Source organism: Leptonotus elevatus, chromosome 10 (genome assembly GCF_054856555.1).
Source record: "Leptonotus elevatus isolate MCC_2025b chromosome 10, RoL_Lele_1.0, whole genome shotgun sequence".
Taxonomy (NCBI): Eukaryota; Metazoa; Chordata; class Actinopteri; order Syngnathiformes; family Syngnathidae; genus Leptonotus; species Leptonotus elevatus.
The window spans coordinates 7,449,960-7,463,515 of record NC_141248.1 but is presented as its reverse complement, the minus strand read 5'-3'; the positions used below and the strand labels follow the sequence as shown (position 1 = coordinate 7,463,515).

Here is a 13,556-nt window from a genome sequence, read left to right as displayed (position 1 = left end):
GTAGTTCTGTTAGTTCTTATTAGTTTTAGTTATTTCATAAATGCTTAGTTTTAGTTAGTTTCAGTATTAGTTTTATTTGTGTGTATTACTTGTGCACAATATTTAAAAAACACCATGGGAGTAACGTCATCTGAAGGTGCTTTTCTATTGGCTGCTCGATGACGTCACTTTTGTGTGACACTTTCAAATGCCCTTATTCTTATCAAATAATATCAAAATAAATCATCCTCAAAGGCTCATGCATTAAATTGATTACTAAAGACTAAAACAAAGGACATTTTTGATATAATTATAGTTAGTTAGTTTTGTAAACATAAAATGTAGTTTCAGTTAGTTTTCGTTTTTTTAAAAGCATTTTCGTTTTTATTTTATTTCGTTAACGAAATTGTTTTTTGTTTTTTCGTTAGTTTTAGTTAACTAAAATAACCTTGGTTGTCATGCAGTCAAACATTCCCAATGATGTTTTATTGCCGTCATTAGTAAAATGGTCTTGTGTAAACAGCCCCAAAGTCTGACTTGATGTGCAACTTGGACAGGAAGAATGGTAAATAATGGGGCAGTGTATTGAGAGGCTGAACTGTCAATACCGCCATCACGCATCCGAGAGCCTTCATCCTGCTTCTGCCCTCATAAAGAAGCATTTAAAAGCAAGGAATCTGATCTATCTTAATGTTCTCATCAACCACATGTGTGGTAATCCATGTTGGTATTCAAATAGGCCAAATAGGCTGTGTTTTTCGTGGCCTCTTACAATTCCATGCTGCAATGACACTAAGGAAACAGCAGAGAATTCAACATCCCTGACAGCGTCCCAAACACCCAACAGGAAGCCAGGTTTTTGAGGGTCAACGGTTGAGGCCATGGCTGACTGCTTCCCTTGCACATGTTGTAGTGGTTGCATAAGGACTGTTCCCTCTAGAAAAATAAAACAGCATTTTGAGCAGATTGTGAACCTGCTGGGCTTTGTTGACACGACCAGATAAGCAGGAAGACAGTCCGGTTCAGGTCCAGAAATTCCTGAAACATCACTTTAGGGAGTACTCCACATAAGAGAGGTCATTACATGGTGGATTGTGTAAAACAACTGGACTGGAGTGTGACAGGATTTGTCTGTCATTGCACAATGACAAATATGCAATCAAAATGTAATTGCTCAGAATTAACATTCTTTTGAAAAAAAGAAAGAAAAAGAGCGCATAGCAAAACTCATTGGTATTTATTCATTCTTGATGCGAGGCTTGAGGTAATACCAAGAAAATGAGTAACTTCTGACTGAAAAGGCGTAAAAGTACAAAGAGCAAAGCTCCAATGTACCGTGTCAGCCAGCCTTATCCTGAAAATGTTCATAAATGGTTTGGAATGCAGTCTGCACCAGCTCAGCGAATCTCTGACAGAAATGTTTTCTATTGATCTAAAATTAACTTATTGCACACAGTTGTTGAACTGAAAGACTGTCATTTTCCAGCTAAGTTACGGAAGTTCTACAATCACAAGTGTTTGTATTTAAAATACATACAGCATATCATATTTATATTAAATATATATTATGGAATTTACTATACTTACTCAACTGAACTATTGAAAAAAACTTTCAGAATTATCTTACGGCCATAACATAGTTTTTATCCACAGCATTTTAAATGTAAAAAATCCAGCCGAGGTTGGACTTAGCACTTGTGGAGTACACAGGGTCTTTGTCTTTCTGGGTCAAGGAGAAGCTTGTGCATGCTGTGGTCACTTACTTCATAGAAACTAAAAATATAGCTTGACAAACCACGCAAAAAGACTGCCTTGGGGTCCTTCAGGCATAAACAGACAAACAGCAAGAAACATGTGGAGACATTCACATAAGCGCCCATTTTTAACCACCTTGATCTTTTTAGGTCTAATGGCCAGAGCTCTCCTTGTAAAGGAGAAATAAATATATCATCCTGAACTGATAGTCGGATCCAAAAATAACTAAAAATGAGAGCAGGTCCCCCAGTGTAACGGAAACAACAGCATATAGCTCATGGAATCTGCCCCATTGTTCCACATCAATGCCAAAATGTAACTGGCACTTTTCCCAGCAGCAGTAAACAGAGAGGACGGGACAATACGTTCACTTGAAACAAGCAAACATGAAGCCTTGTGTCATTGTTCACTAGTGCAAGTTGCAGAATTCTATCTGTCTAATCAATGATTAACAGAAAGAAAAGATTACAACGGAGAACCAGTCAGGGACCGTGGCTTTCCACTAGTTAGTCCGCCTCAGAGTGTTCCATGGAGGTGGAAAACAAATTCTCCATTGAGACCGTAGCATCGCACAGCCGTGGTCGACTCTGCGTGCACCGTGGCTGGGCACAATTCCGTCGACAGACTGCTGAATTTCAATGGAGCCAGCCAACGCAACCAAGAAACATACTGGCCACAGGACGCCAACATATCAGCAGTCACCAATCAGAGGAAAGCTGTTTTAAGGACAACAGTGAATATTCAATTATTAATTCAACTGTTTTACGTGCCAGGCTTCCAAAACCAACTAAACTAGCTTTAAAAGTGGCATTGTGTGTATTTTCAACACAAATGGTCTCGCAAACCTTATAAAAGGACATCCTACTTTTATTCCACAATATTTCCTTTAGTCCGATTAGGTGAAGAATGTTTCCACTTTGTCTGAACATATGAAAAGCCAAAATGACAGAAATGGAGTTGCCCAGAACTTGCCAAAGCCAGACAAGAGAAGAAAAAAAACAGCACACCAGTTAAACTCCAATTACTATTTAACTGTTCCGTAAGGTGACCCTTAACCTTTCCAACAAAACACTATTCTCGGACTGTCTCTTGTGGTTGAGTTCTCACACAGAGCTCGCCATTCATCTAGGAAACCTTAGCTGTCTATTCGCCAAAGAACATCAACAGGTTCCAAAGTCCACCATGCTTGGTATATTTACGGACCTGATTTTCCTCTTTGGAGACACAAGACCATCCTTTCTCCTTAGCTACAGCCCCTAAAATAAAGAATAACTTAAAATAGAGAGTGTTTACCCTCACCAGTTTACCAAATTAACTATTCCGCATAGAAGCGGTGAAGAATAAAAGGTGCTCTTGGTAAGTTGACCTTTTCCTTGTGTGACATCCTCGTACAAAGTCTAATGAATGTCAAAGTTGGGCAATTTGCTTATCTAAATATTGTACAACTACTAATGGATACAATTCTCAAGTACCTGCTTGGAAGCAAGTCCAGTCGCTTTGTTGAAAAGAGGATGAGCACCAGCTATTAACAATTAGTCTGGCAAGCCAAACCCACTTTCATTCTGCACAAAAAAAAAAAAAAAGGGTTTGGGCAGGTTGTCGTCGACTCAGTTTGGTTCAAAACGATGTCATCAAATTTGTTTATTTGCTGTGACATATTCTTTGTGAGCAATGACTACGTTTACATGCAGGCAATATTCAGGTTAAGGTCAACGTAGCCAATGTCACTCTTTGGCGGCGGAAGTACGTCCTCATAACATTCCAAATGGTGCACGGGAGTGTTTCCTTCAGCATTAAACTCACTTTTAAATGACTAGAAAGACATAAGAGTTCAAACCCAAGCAGCCGAAGGTACTGGAAGCACTTCTTTCAAAAAAAGACGTGTACTTCCAACAAGTCACTTTTCTGACGTAACGTTCGTGCTTTGCTGATTGAATCATTCCATATTCTGTTGATGGCAATAGTGAACAGACGCAATCACTGATTATTATGATTATTGAAATTAAAAACACCCATTTGTCTCAGAGACGATTGCGTATTATGAAGCGCTTTGCTGTAGACTCAATTTCAAACAACTCTAACACGTTTCGAATCAACCATATAAACAGTACTTGTTGAAAAGTGTGAGGATCGCGACACAGTTGATAGAACCTACATGATTTTATCTTTAGTTTTAACTTCCTACTCATTTTCAAACTGACGGTGTTTCAGTATTTATTTATTTTTTTATTCCATGTTTGGAGTAAAAAGCTCCATCAATCAAACGTATCAACAGTATCATTATATAGCTTTTAAAGGAGTATTCTTTTTTTTTTTTTTCAAGGAAGGATTCTTTCAAATAAGTTTCCTTTTTATGGAAGGCTAGGTGTGCATGGGTCTTTTTTTGTGTACAAAGGGTTGAGCAACCTCTGCTCTGCATTCAGGCACCCAGAACAGTCAAAGAAAGAGGGGGGGGGGGGGGCGTGTGCACATGGTTCAGATGACAGAGAAAATGCACTGCACCTGTCAAACACAAATTCTTTGCCCTTCATGTTTAACACCTTCAATTCCTGCTGTATCGCCAAGCTCAAAGGTCAGTAAAGCTCAGAGAACGCGCAGAGTAATTGGTCTTTGTGTGTGTTCTATATAATCGCAAGGTGACCCAAGGCCTTAAGCGTCTGTAATAAAGTAATACGACTTCTGAGCGACGACATAGTTCTTCCCCAGCAACTCCCATAAAAATCATGTTAGGGCTCTAAGGACTTATTGCTCATTTTAAATAAATGTGCGCTTGTGCCGTTTAAGATCTGAAGGGGGGTTACATAATTTTGGGGTTCAACAAATGTAAATATTGTATCTTTTTTGGGGGGTTGTGTTTCCTAAGATTGATTTTCAGAGGAGGATATTAAAAAAAAGATATGTTGGGCCATAGCTCGCCTCTTCCAGAGGAGAGGAAATATACAGAACTTAAGCAGGCATCAGCGCCCTCACACAAGCCAAACACACCACCTGACTTCAGATGTCAAGTAGGCTCACGCATGGCACAGATTGCCGTATGTGAGTACCGTATGCCGTATGAGTATTGTGGTCTGGAACTCAGCCGTGGTATAACAACGTTACACAGGTTAAAAACATATACATGTTATTTTCGAGCTAGCAGAGCCACGTGCCAGCAACATGACACAAATACACTATGACAACAAAAATAATCAATTGTTCTAACCATTAAGCCACATTGCACATTATGAAATCAATTATGTCGTCACAATATTTTTCTAAATAGTAAACCGGCTCTATGGGTCATTCTGTTTGCCTCATTGATTTTTCCAATTTGATTTAATGCGATGATTGCCTATGTATAAAGACAAAAATATTCAAAAGGCATTTAAAATCTCTAAACTATGAGCATCAGATCTTGGTTTTGATTGTGTTGTCAGATAAGGTAACAAGGTAAGAGTGATTTGATGGTGTTCTGATTTCATCTTTTGTTTTACTCAACATTGCCAGCATAGCAAACACAATTGTGCACATATGGGATGTTTTGTGATTGGTTGTGTTCAAATCTTTACTAAAAAGAGCATAAGAAATGCTAGCTGGGAATGGACAGACTGTTAGGATTGAACCCCCCCCCCCAATCTTTCCAGCACTCAGTAGCAGTTGTCAGTGTCAATTCCACTTAAGTGCACTGCCGCTGGTTTAGGAGTCGTCTTTCACAGCAAAACATGTCAGGCAGGACTAACCCCACCTTATCTTCTGACTCAAGCTAGCACATAGCAGCAAGTTTCTTGGGAGGGAACAGAACGTTTGGCCAACCTTTGCCTTTGTGACAGGTAGGCGTATATTTAGCTAATGTTGCGAACTAAACAAACGCCGACGAGGAAGCAACGTTCACTCGCTTCGCAAACGCTCGTCTACTTGTCGCAAGGGCGAACGTTTGGAGAACGTTTGGCGAACCTTGAATGAACTATGATGGGAGTGCGCATTCACTACATTCACCAACACTCGTAAACGTTGAGTGGGCTACGGGCTTAACCACTAGAAAACGAGACCAAAGGTAGAGGCTCGTGACAAGGAATTAGAGAAACCCTCACTTTTTTTTTTTTATATAGACACGTGAGATGCGTCAGGTGTGACTTAACAGTCTTGTCCTGAAAAATAAAAATGTTCAGTCAAGATGAGTAACTATTATAACTTTTTCATGCCATCTGGTATCACCTGAGACCAGCATGATTGGCAGGCCTGAGTCAGCCCACGCACCTAAAACTCTTTAAGAACTTGATAGTCTGGTTTTGGTTAAAGCGCTATATGCTCGGCTGTTACAAATGTGAACATGTGGTTTTTTTTTAATGATTCACCGGCTTGAAAAACTTTTTTTTTTTAACTCCCACCCCTAAGTTTTTGATGAATTTTCAAACGTTTTTGTCGTACTGTATAATCGTGGGACCCAAAGACAGTTTATAGTCTGTATGTCTCTAGTTAAAAACTAAACACCCCCAAGTATGAAGCTTCCCTTCATATCTAGGCCACCAACAGTTGAGTCTGTGGTCTTGTTTGGATTCCAAATGGTTACCAAGTTGAAAGAATGTCCCGTGATGGCTCACGGTCATATGCATTACAAAGCCCATGAAACACAGCCTATTCCGACTAAAGCCTGCAATGGTACAGAACAATGCCGACTATTGTCAGATCAAAAGGCCAACTTCATTCAGTGCGGACTGTGTGTTGCCTCGACATGGAAAGGACGAGCCAATCTGAAGCGCAAAGGGGAGGGGATTCCAACAGGTTTGGGGTGACACACTTTAACAGCTGTCCAAATCCAAAACTAGGCACAGTTTCCCCTTGGCACTGGATTAGACAGTCATTCAGCCAAAGCTAGCATTTCCTATGCTATTTGGGATTCAACAATTCAAAATGAATTACATTCATTAAATCCCTTGCCGCCAAAATATTTGATCCCATTGCAAAATAAATGTGTTTTTATTGAAGTGCGAGATAATAGCGCCTACCTTACCATCGGTTCTTGGAGACCATTCTACATCAGTCAACCACTGCTTGACAGCTCCTTTTCTTTTTGCCAGACTTGAGTCTGCACAAAGCGAGTCTGCACACTCCTGACCAAACAAGCCACTGCCATTCCTAAAACCCTCCCCTTTTTACTTAAGGAACTCACGTGAATGTTGTGCGCTAGAAAAAAACTGGACGAGAGTGAACGAGCAGCGTAGTCTGCAGAGTGGAAAGGAGCGGAGGGGATCTGTGTGTTTACTACACACACGGAGCCCCTTTCCGTCCAGGTCACCAGCTGTCAGAGCAGGGACAATGGGGTCACTTGTCCAAACAAGAGAAGATCATTTAACCTGTTAGGATGCAACAGTACTTAATCATGCAAAGTTGCCTCTGATAATGTTGTCAAAATAGCCATGGACATTTCTAAAAATGCTGACAAACTCAAGCAACCCATCATCGACATTACAGTATGTGCTACCTAAACAACCTTTCCCTGCACATAGACCACCAATGTAACTTCATTTTGAGCTAGCCCTCACCCCCTAAAACCTCCCGACCGACATGACAAACGAGGCCACGTCTAATCCCAGAGTAGAGTTACAGGGTGAGCGGGGGGTCAGTGGTTGACCACAGATCCTCATGGGAAAGAAACGTACCAATTGTCCTCGAAAGGAAGTGAAGGTGCAGACCGGCCAGGATTAGAAATGCAGGACAGCCTGGTGCTGATGCTTGGTCTGTGGTTCCATTGCTAGTTCTGCACCAGAACAGCCCGGTTCCGTCCTGAGTCCTCAAGTTACATCGTACGCGACCTACGTTGTTACGTCGTTACGGCACCCGTGTCTTGTCCGTAGCACCTTCTTTTTCGTTAATTTCCCACAGTAGCCACGCCATTTTAAAATGATTTAAAGTTGTGTTGTTGTTACCTCCAGCAACGGACGTCCATCAGCAGGTCGGATCGCCATCAGACACATTTCCGTGTTTAGGTTTGAATTAGCTCCGCTCTGCTGTCCATCAAAATGAATGTCCATGCGGAAACACGAAATATTGGTTCCGGATCTTCCGGGTCGCGCAAATGTGTTTTTAAAAATTACCAAGGGACGCAATAATTGACAATTCCGAACATCCAGAAATTTCTGCTATTTCCACGCCGTATTGAAGTGTTTTTGCATGTGACTAGCATACAAACCAGGCATATTGTTATAGTAGTCAAACAACATTTGATCATATTTTCAAATAAAAAAACAATCCTCTAAAATCAAATTACAACAATCCAAAGTCCAATGCTTTCGCTTCACCAGGGGGAAAAAAATGCTGCATTCGAGGAAAGTGGGGAAATCAGATTTATCCCACTCGGACTGTGTCAGTTTTGCCATCAAAGCGTCCGAGGCACATGTAAATACAAGACATATGTTCACGTGACAACATGATTTGGAATGACTGCATTAACCAGGACAATAAACAATTTATCGGAATCAGGCAATGAGCCATTTTTATTTACATTTTCCTCAAACGCTTTGAGGGCGTAACTGGGACACTCCGAGTGGGATTAAGTCCGAATTCAAACACAGCATTTTGAAATTGTCAATTCTTCGTAAGTGTCTTTATAGTTTTAAAGCCATGTGATTTATGCGTGTTTACACTAGCAGGCGATACGTCACGAAGATCACGTGATTGTCCCAAAATGGCCGCTATGGTACGTAATACAAAAATATCCCTAAAAAGTACTATGAAATCCTAATGGCTTAAAATAAATTTATGATTTTTTCAGGGAAGAGTTAAAATTAGCCATTTTACCCTTCTGTGGATATACAATACTAAACAATGCTAAGAGAAAAGCAACTGGATTTGATGATTTTATGATAAGAAGTAAGCGATTCAGAAAATGGATGGAAGGATGATTTTAGCCAGATGTCCATTTATTTTGCGCAGGCGCATTCGTAACTCATCACACAGAATTAAGTACTAACCAAGTCAGACCGTTGAACCAGACCTTAATCCTTCCTATAGAAAAGGTTCAGAACACCAAGAGTAAGACGTACCCGTACAGATAAACATGTTCAGGCAAATCACCTTAACCTCATTACATTGTCAATATGGCACACTATGGACATTGGAAAAATGTTGGTCTACTAATCTACATTAATGGGATCAGCAGTGCACAACTCAAAAGACAAAGAACACATCAACAGACCGCTGTTCTCATGAAAGTTTGAGAATCGCTTCCTCTTAACTGGGTCTATTGTCAAAACACGTCAAGGATGGACATCCTGCTTGTGTATGTGCAGAATTCATTTAGCTGGGGAAATACTTGGTCGGCATATTATTATGAGCGTGTGGGATAACAGTAGGACAACATCCTATTTTAGTGTATGCTCCTCACACCCTCAAGGCCATGACGATGTATGAAAACGTTAAGATAGTATCAAATTGACCTGTAACTTGACTTGACTCACGACGTAAAGAGTGCTGAACAGCTAAGTCACCAAATAGGAAGAGAGACCGGTTGGTTTGCCTGACATGCCAAACTCCTTGAGGCTATGTGTATTACACCTGACCACATTGTCTTCTACACATGTAGCAAAACATTGAGAAAAGACAGCACACATTTGAGGCAGTATGGTGGACTAGTGTTTACTAGGGGTGTGCCCATAAAAAAATCGATTCTCACAAGAATCGCTATTCTCATTTAGTACGATTCAAAATCGATTTTAAATGCATCAAAATCAATTTTGTTTAAATTATTTTATACTGTCTTGCCTTTGTCTGTGTGTGCCTTTATTTGGAGCGCTGTTCGTGTTGTACCCGGTTTGGCCACCTTGGGGCAGTGTGGTTCCACGCGGTCTAATACACTGTTAAGTTGTAGCCACATTAGAGAGTAGAAGGTAAAAGTCACGATCAAGTTATTCCAATAAAAGTTTTTTTCAGCGTGGAGCCATTCTTTTGAGTGATAAAAGTGCCGTGAGTAGCGCGATAATTAGCATTAGCGAGTCAGACTGGAGTAGATCATTACAATTCCTTGCACATCTATAGATTGAAGCAAAAATCATTGGTAATCAAATCATTTTGAATAAAAAAAAATCGTGTTTAATCGAAAATCGATTGAATCGAATCGTGAGACATTCAAAGATTCCCACCCCTAGTGTTTACCACATCTTTATGGCAGTTCTGAGGTTATGGTTTTGAATCTCAGAATCTCCATTCTTGTGTGTGGGGTTTGCATGCACTCTACTTTGCTTGCAGGCTATGTAAAATGTTTCAAAACAAAACAAATCTGACAAGCAATTACATACTGACTTCATATATTGAGTTAGAAAACTGATGCGTCACAGCTTTCTATTCAATGTTTACTAGTAATAGTAGGGGGGTGCTATTGTCAACGTGCTATGTCAAATGTTATAGACTGGAAACTTGTGTTCTAAAATTGCCCATAGGTGTGAATGTGAGGACAAAAGCTATATTGGAAATTGATGCATAGCACAAAGAAAAGAAACCATAAAATTTGAAAGGCACCAGGCCACAGAACAACTCTAACGGTATCATTGTATGTCACAAAAGCATCAGAACAAATGTATACATTACAGTAGCTTTGAACAGAATGTGTGGATTAAAGCTCACAAGAGTAATAAAAACCTGAGTTTGAAAGCAGCCTTGGTAGATGCTGCAGAAAATGCCATGTGGGGAACTTCAAACTAGAAGCTCCAACCAATCCCAGTTGCAATGCACCACTTGAAGTGTGATTTGGAGTAGCAAATGGCTTGGGAACATTTGCTTCAAATAGATAGCTGGCCGGTCAAAAGGCGTACTGGCTCACTGATAAGTCTCAATTGTTTTGAGGTTGCTAGTAAAACAAGCTTCTCTCTGGTCTCCAACGCTAATAATAACAATAATAGAAATAATGTTGCATGCGGTGCTACACGTTCAAAGCATTAGCAACGTCACAATTAAAGTGGTCATAAAATAATTGCCGACATAAGCATGTTTGTTCTTCAATTATTTGAGAAACTGTGAAAATAGTCGCGAAGCATTGCAAGTATCCATTGTCGTCTGCTGTGGGCGGCAAACTGCTCGCGAGGCAGCAATAAAAGTTTCTCCACTAAACTTTCAGTCGCTTTTTCACACAAAAAAAAGTGACATGAAAAAAATACATAAAACTTACCTAGTACCGGCCATTTTCTTCACATTGTAAAACGTGCGGCAAACAGGTTGAAATGAGTCCTGTGCTCGAGTCGCGAGGAAGAAAGTTGTTACACGCAGTACACCAAGCAGTCCGAGTGGGGAGTAGCGGTGAGGGTGAGCGAGCGTCGAGCGACCGTCCTCCACTGGTGAATCCGTAAACCGAGTCTCCGCCCCCGCACGTGAGTAAGAAGTGGGGAAGGGGTGGAGATGGAGCGGCGGGGGATGCGGGGGGGAAGTGGGATTGCTTTCTGTCTGAACAACTGAACCGGCCTACAGTCGACCCCTACCATCATGGTACATGTCTGGAGAAGACGGAAGCAAGCTAAACAATGAACGTACAACGTTATACTAGTTTGCGTAACTAAAAGACTGTAACTGTAATCTTTAAACTAGATACATTAAAGGGAAGTAACGGAATACTAAATATCGTTAAATACTTCGTTAAATTTTTTCATGTCTCTAAATATTTTTCTCAAGACTTTCTAGCAACATGTCAAAAGTACTCACACCCTGTACTCAAGTAGTACAAATGTCAAAGAGGCTAAAGTACTGAATTCCCAACCCGGGAATTGACAAAGAACATGGAAAGGCAGCAGCATGTATCACAACTGTTAATTATGTACATACTTAGATAACTTGGCACAACAAAACCTAGCAAAAGGGTTTTCCTCTTTTGTTAACTTTTCAAAGACAACGCTCTTAAATAAGGCCATAGTCGGGGAATATCTTGCTTCTCCGAATCTCATCATTATTATTCTACTTATGCTTTTTTGTTTTATGTTAGCGTGATTGATTACTTTTGTCACCTCTTCAGGTTTGACTATCTGGTTGCTAAGCAACAAACTAAAGAGAACAATTTAGCATTGCCATTTGAATTTGACATATCACAATTATAATGCGATATATTCCCAACTTAATATTGTGTCATTAATAGTATAAAAAGCTCAAATAAACAATTATTCGGCTAGAAAGTCAGTCAAGAGTTACCATGTAGACAGACAGTGACCTCTACTGGACACACAGGAGTGATGTCATGTTTTGGTCAAACAACACTTTATTCACAATGACTGTCAGCACTCACGTCTATGCCCTGCTAAGAAAACAAAATAAAATTGGAGGGAAAAATAGGCAGATCGCTTAATTCACACAAACATGTACATAACGTGTCCGTAATAAAAGTTATAGGTTAATGTCTTCACAGTGAATCCTTTTAAGTGCTTTTCTCATGTAAAGACGCAAAGGACAATCTACATTCCTCTTGATAGTAGTCCATTTGTTTCAACTCACACAATGAGGTCCGCCTCTTCCGTATTATAAAAATATTATAAACATTCATATCAATTGCACAACATACATTCAATTACAAACTTGTACTGTACAGCAAGTTTACTTCTGCATGGTTATCCTGTAGCACCATGTATACAAGCAAGCTAGATTGAGACATCTACTTTGTGGTATTGTCATTACAAAGGAGAAAATAAATTGCATTAATAATATACATTCTGCCAATGATCAAACATTTTGGACTGGGTGGACGGTATAATGGATGGGCTTGTTAGGACCTTTTTCAAATAGTGCCATGTTGAGATGTGCTCAGGTTTGATGGGGTGTCATTGAGGACATTCATTAAGTAAAATTCAGTTTTGACACAAAAGATAATGGCCAAAGGTCATTTGTATTAGTGGGCTCAAAAGTTCACACATCAGTGTCGCATTGGTATGTATGGGCGGAGACAAGTTGACATGTCGGGTACCACGGTCATGGATCATATTGCTATGATTTAGCTTCTAAACATGAGTATCTTGAATGAGTAGCAGCAGAGTCGACGGCTTGGCCCACTCCAGTCCAGTGTCACATGGATGGAAGTTGATTAAAGCTAATACTTATACACTACAAGCAGTGAAATGGAGTGGCTTGTGCATACGCATACTGTCCCATCTGAATCACAGCATCCAATTCTCGTGGACGGACGGACGGATCTTGACGTGAGAATGAAATGCACGATGAAGAACGACTGATAATTACAGAGTTTATGAGCGTCCTCTCAGTTTCTTCATGCCTCCTGCCCGGGTGAACGGCTCTGTAATCAATCAAAATCCAAACTAGTGATGTCATCAGAGTGTGGCAGGACTGCCTCTTGCGCTTGGTAAGATGGAAACAGGTGACTAGCCGACCCATCCGTCCCAAATCTGCCCCCTGTCAAGAGAACGCAGCAAATTAATCCAGGATTCCAGATGTTTACTAGACAGCATGGCTCCAGTTGTGGTCTGTTCCTGCTAAGAAGGTGACGGAAAAAAAAAATGGCAATAACACGACATGTGGTAAGTACACAACAAGACGTTTGCATTGCAAATGTTAGAATGAAAAAAAAAGAAGTTAGTTGAGATGTTTGCAACGCGAGTAAAGATGTAGTCAAGAGAGCCAGTGTTGGTCATGTGACTGAACTGAAAATGTTGATGGGGAGGAGCTTATACAATGCTGTTTGAGCATTTCATTGATATACAGAACTGTTATTGTACAACATTTCTGCACACTAGCGGAATGACAAATTTTTGCATGATCTTTCAAGCCAAAAATTGAGATAACAGTGCTGCATGGTGGTAATGAATGCAACTCCACAACAAGCAGCACCGGCAAATAGCCTTTAAGCTAATTCATGCCAC

The 13,556-nt window shown here is 40.3% G+C and overlaps 2 protein-coding genes across 7 annotated transcripts in view; both read right to left on the bottom strand.

Annotated features, from left to right (window-relative positions):
• arhgap46a (Rho GTPase activating protein 46a) overlaps positions 1 to 11,038 on the bottom strand; it is a 33,137-nt gene extending 22,099 nt beyond the window's left edge. For both annotated transcript variants that reach the window (XM_086087523.1, XM_086087524.1), the window contains exon 1: positions 10,874 to 11,038. In XM_086087523.1, coding sequence (XP_085943649.1) covers positions 10,874 to 10,887 — 14 coding nt within the window. In that variant the 5' untranslated portion in view covers positions 10,888 to 11,038. The remainder of the gene's footprint in view (positions 1 to 10,873) is intronic.
• An 891-nt stretch (positions 11,039 to 11,929) lies between these two features.
• sulf2a (sulfatase 2a) overlaps positions 11,930 to 13,556 on the bottom strand; it is a 68,636-nt gene continuing 67,009 nt past the window's right edge. For all 5 annotated transcript variants that reach the window (XM_086087440.1, XM_086087441.1, XM_086087442.1 and 2 more), the window contains one exon: positions 11,930 to 13,089. In XM_086087440.1, coding sequence (XP_085943566.1) covers positions 13,059 to 13,089 — 31 coding nt within the window. In that variant the 3' untranslated portion in view covers positions 11,930 to 13,058. The remainder of the gene's footprint in view (positions 13,090 to 13,556) is intronic.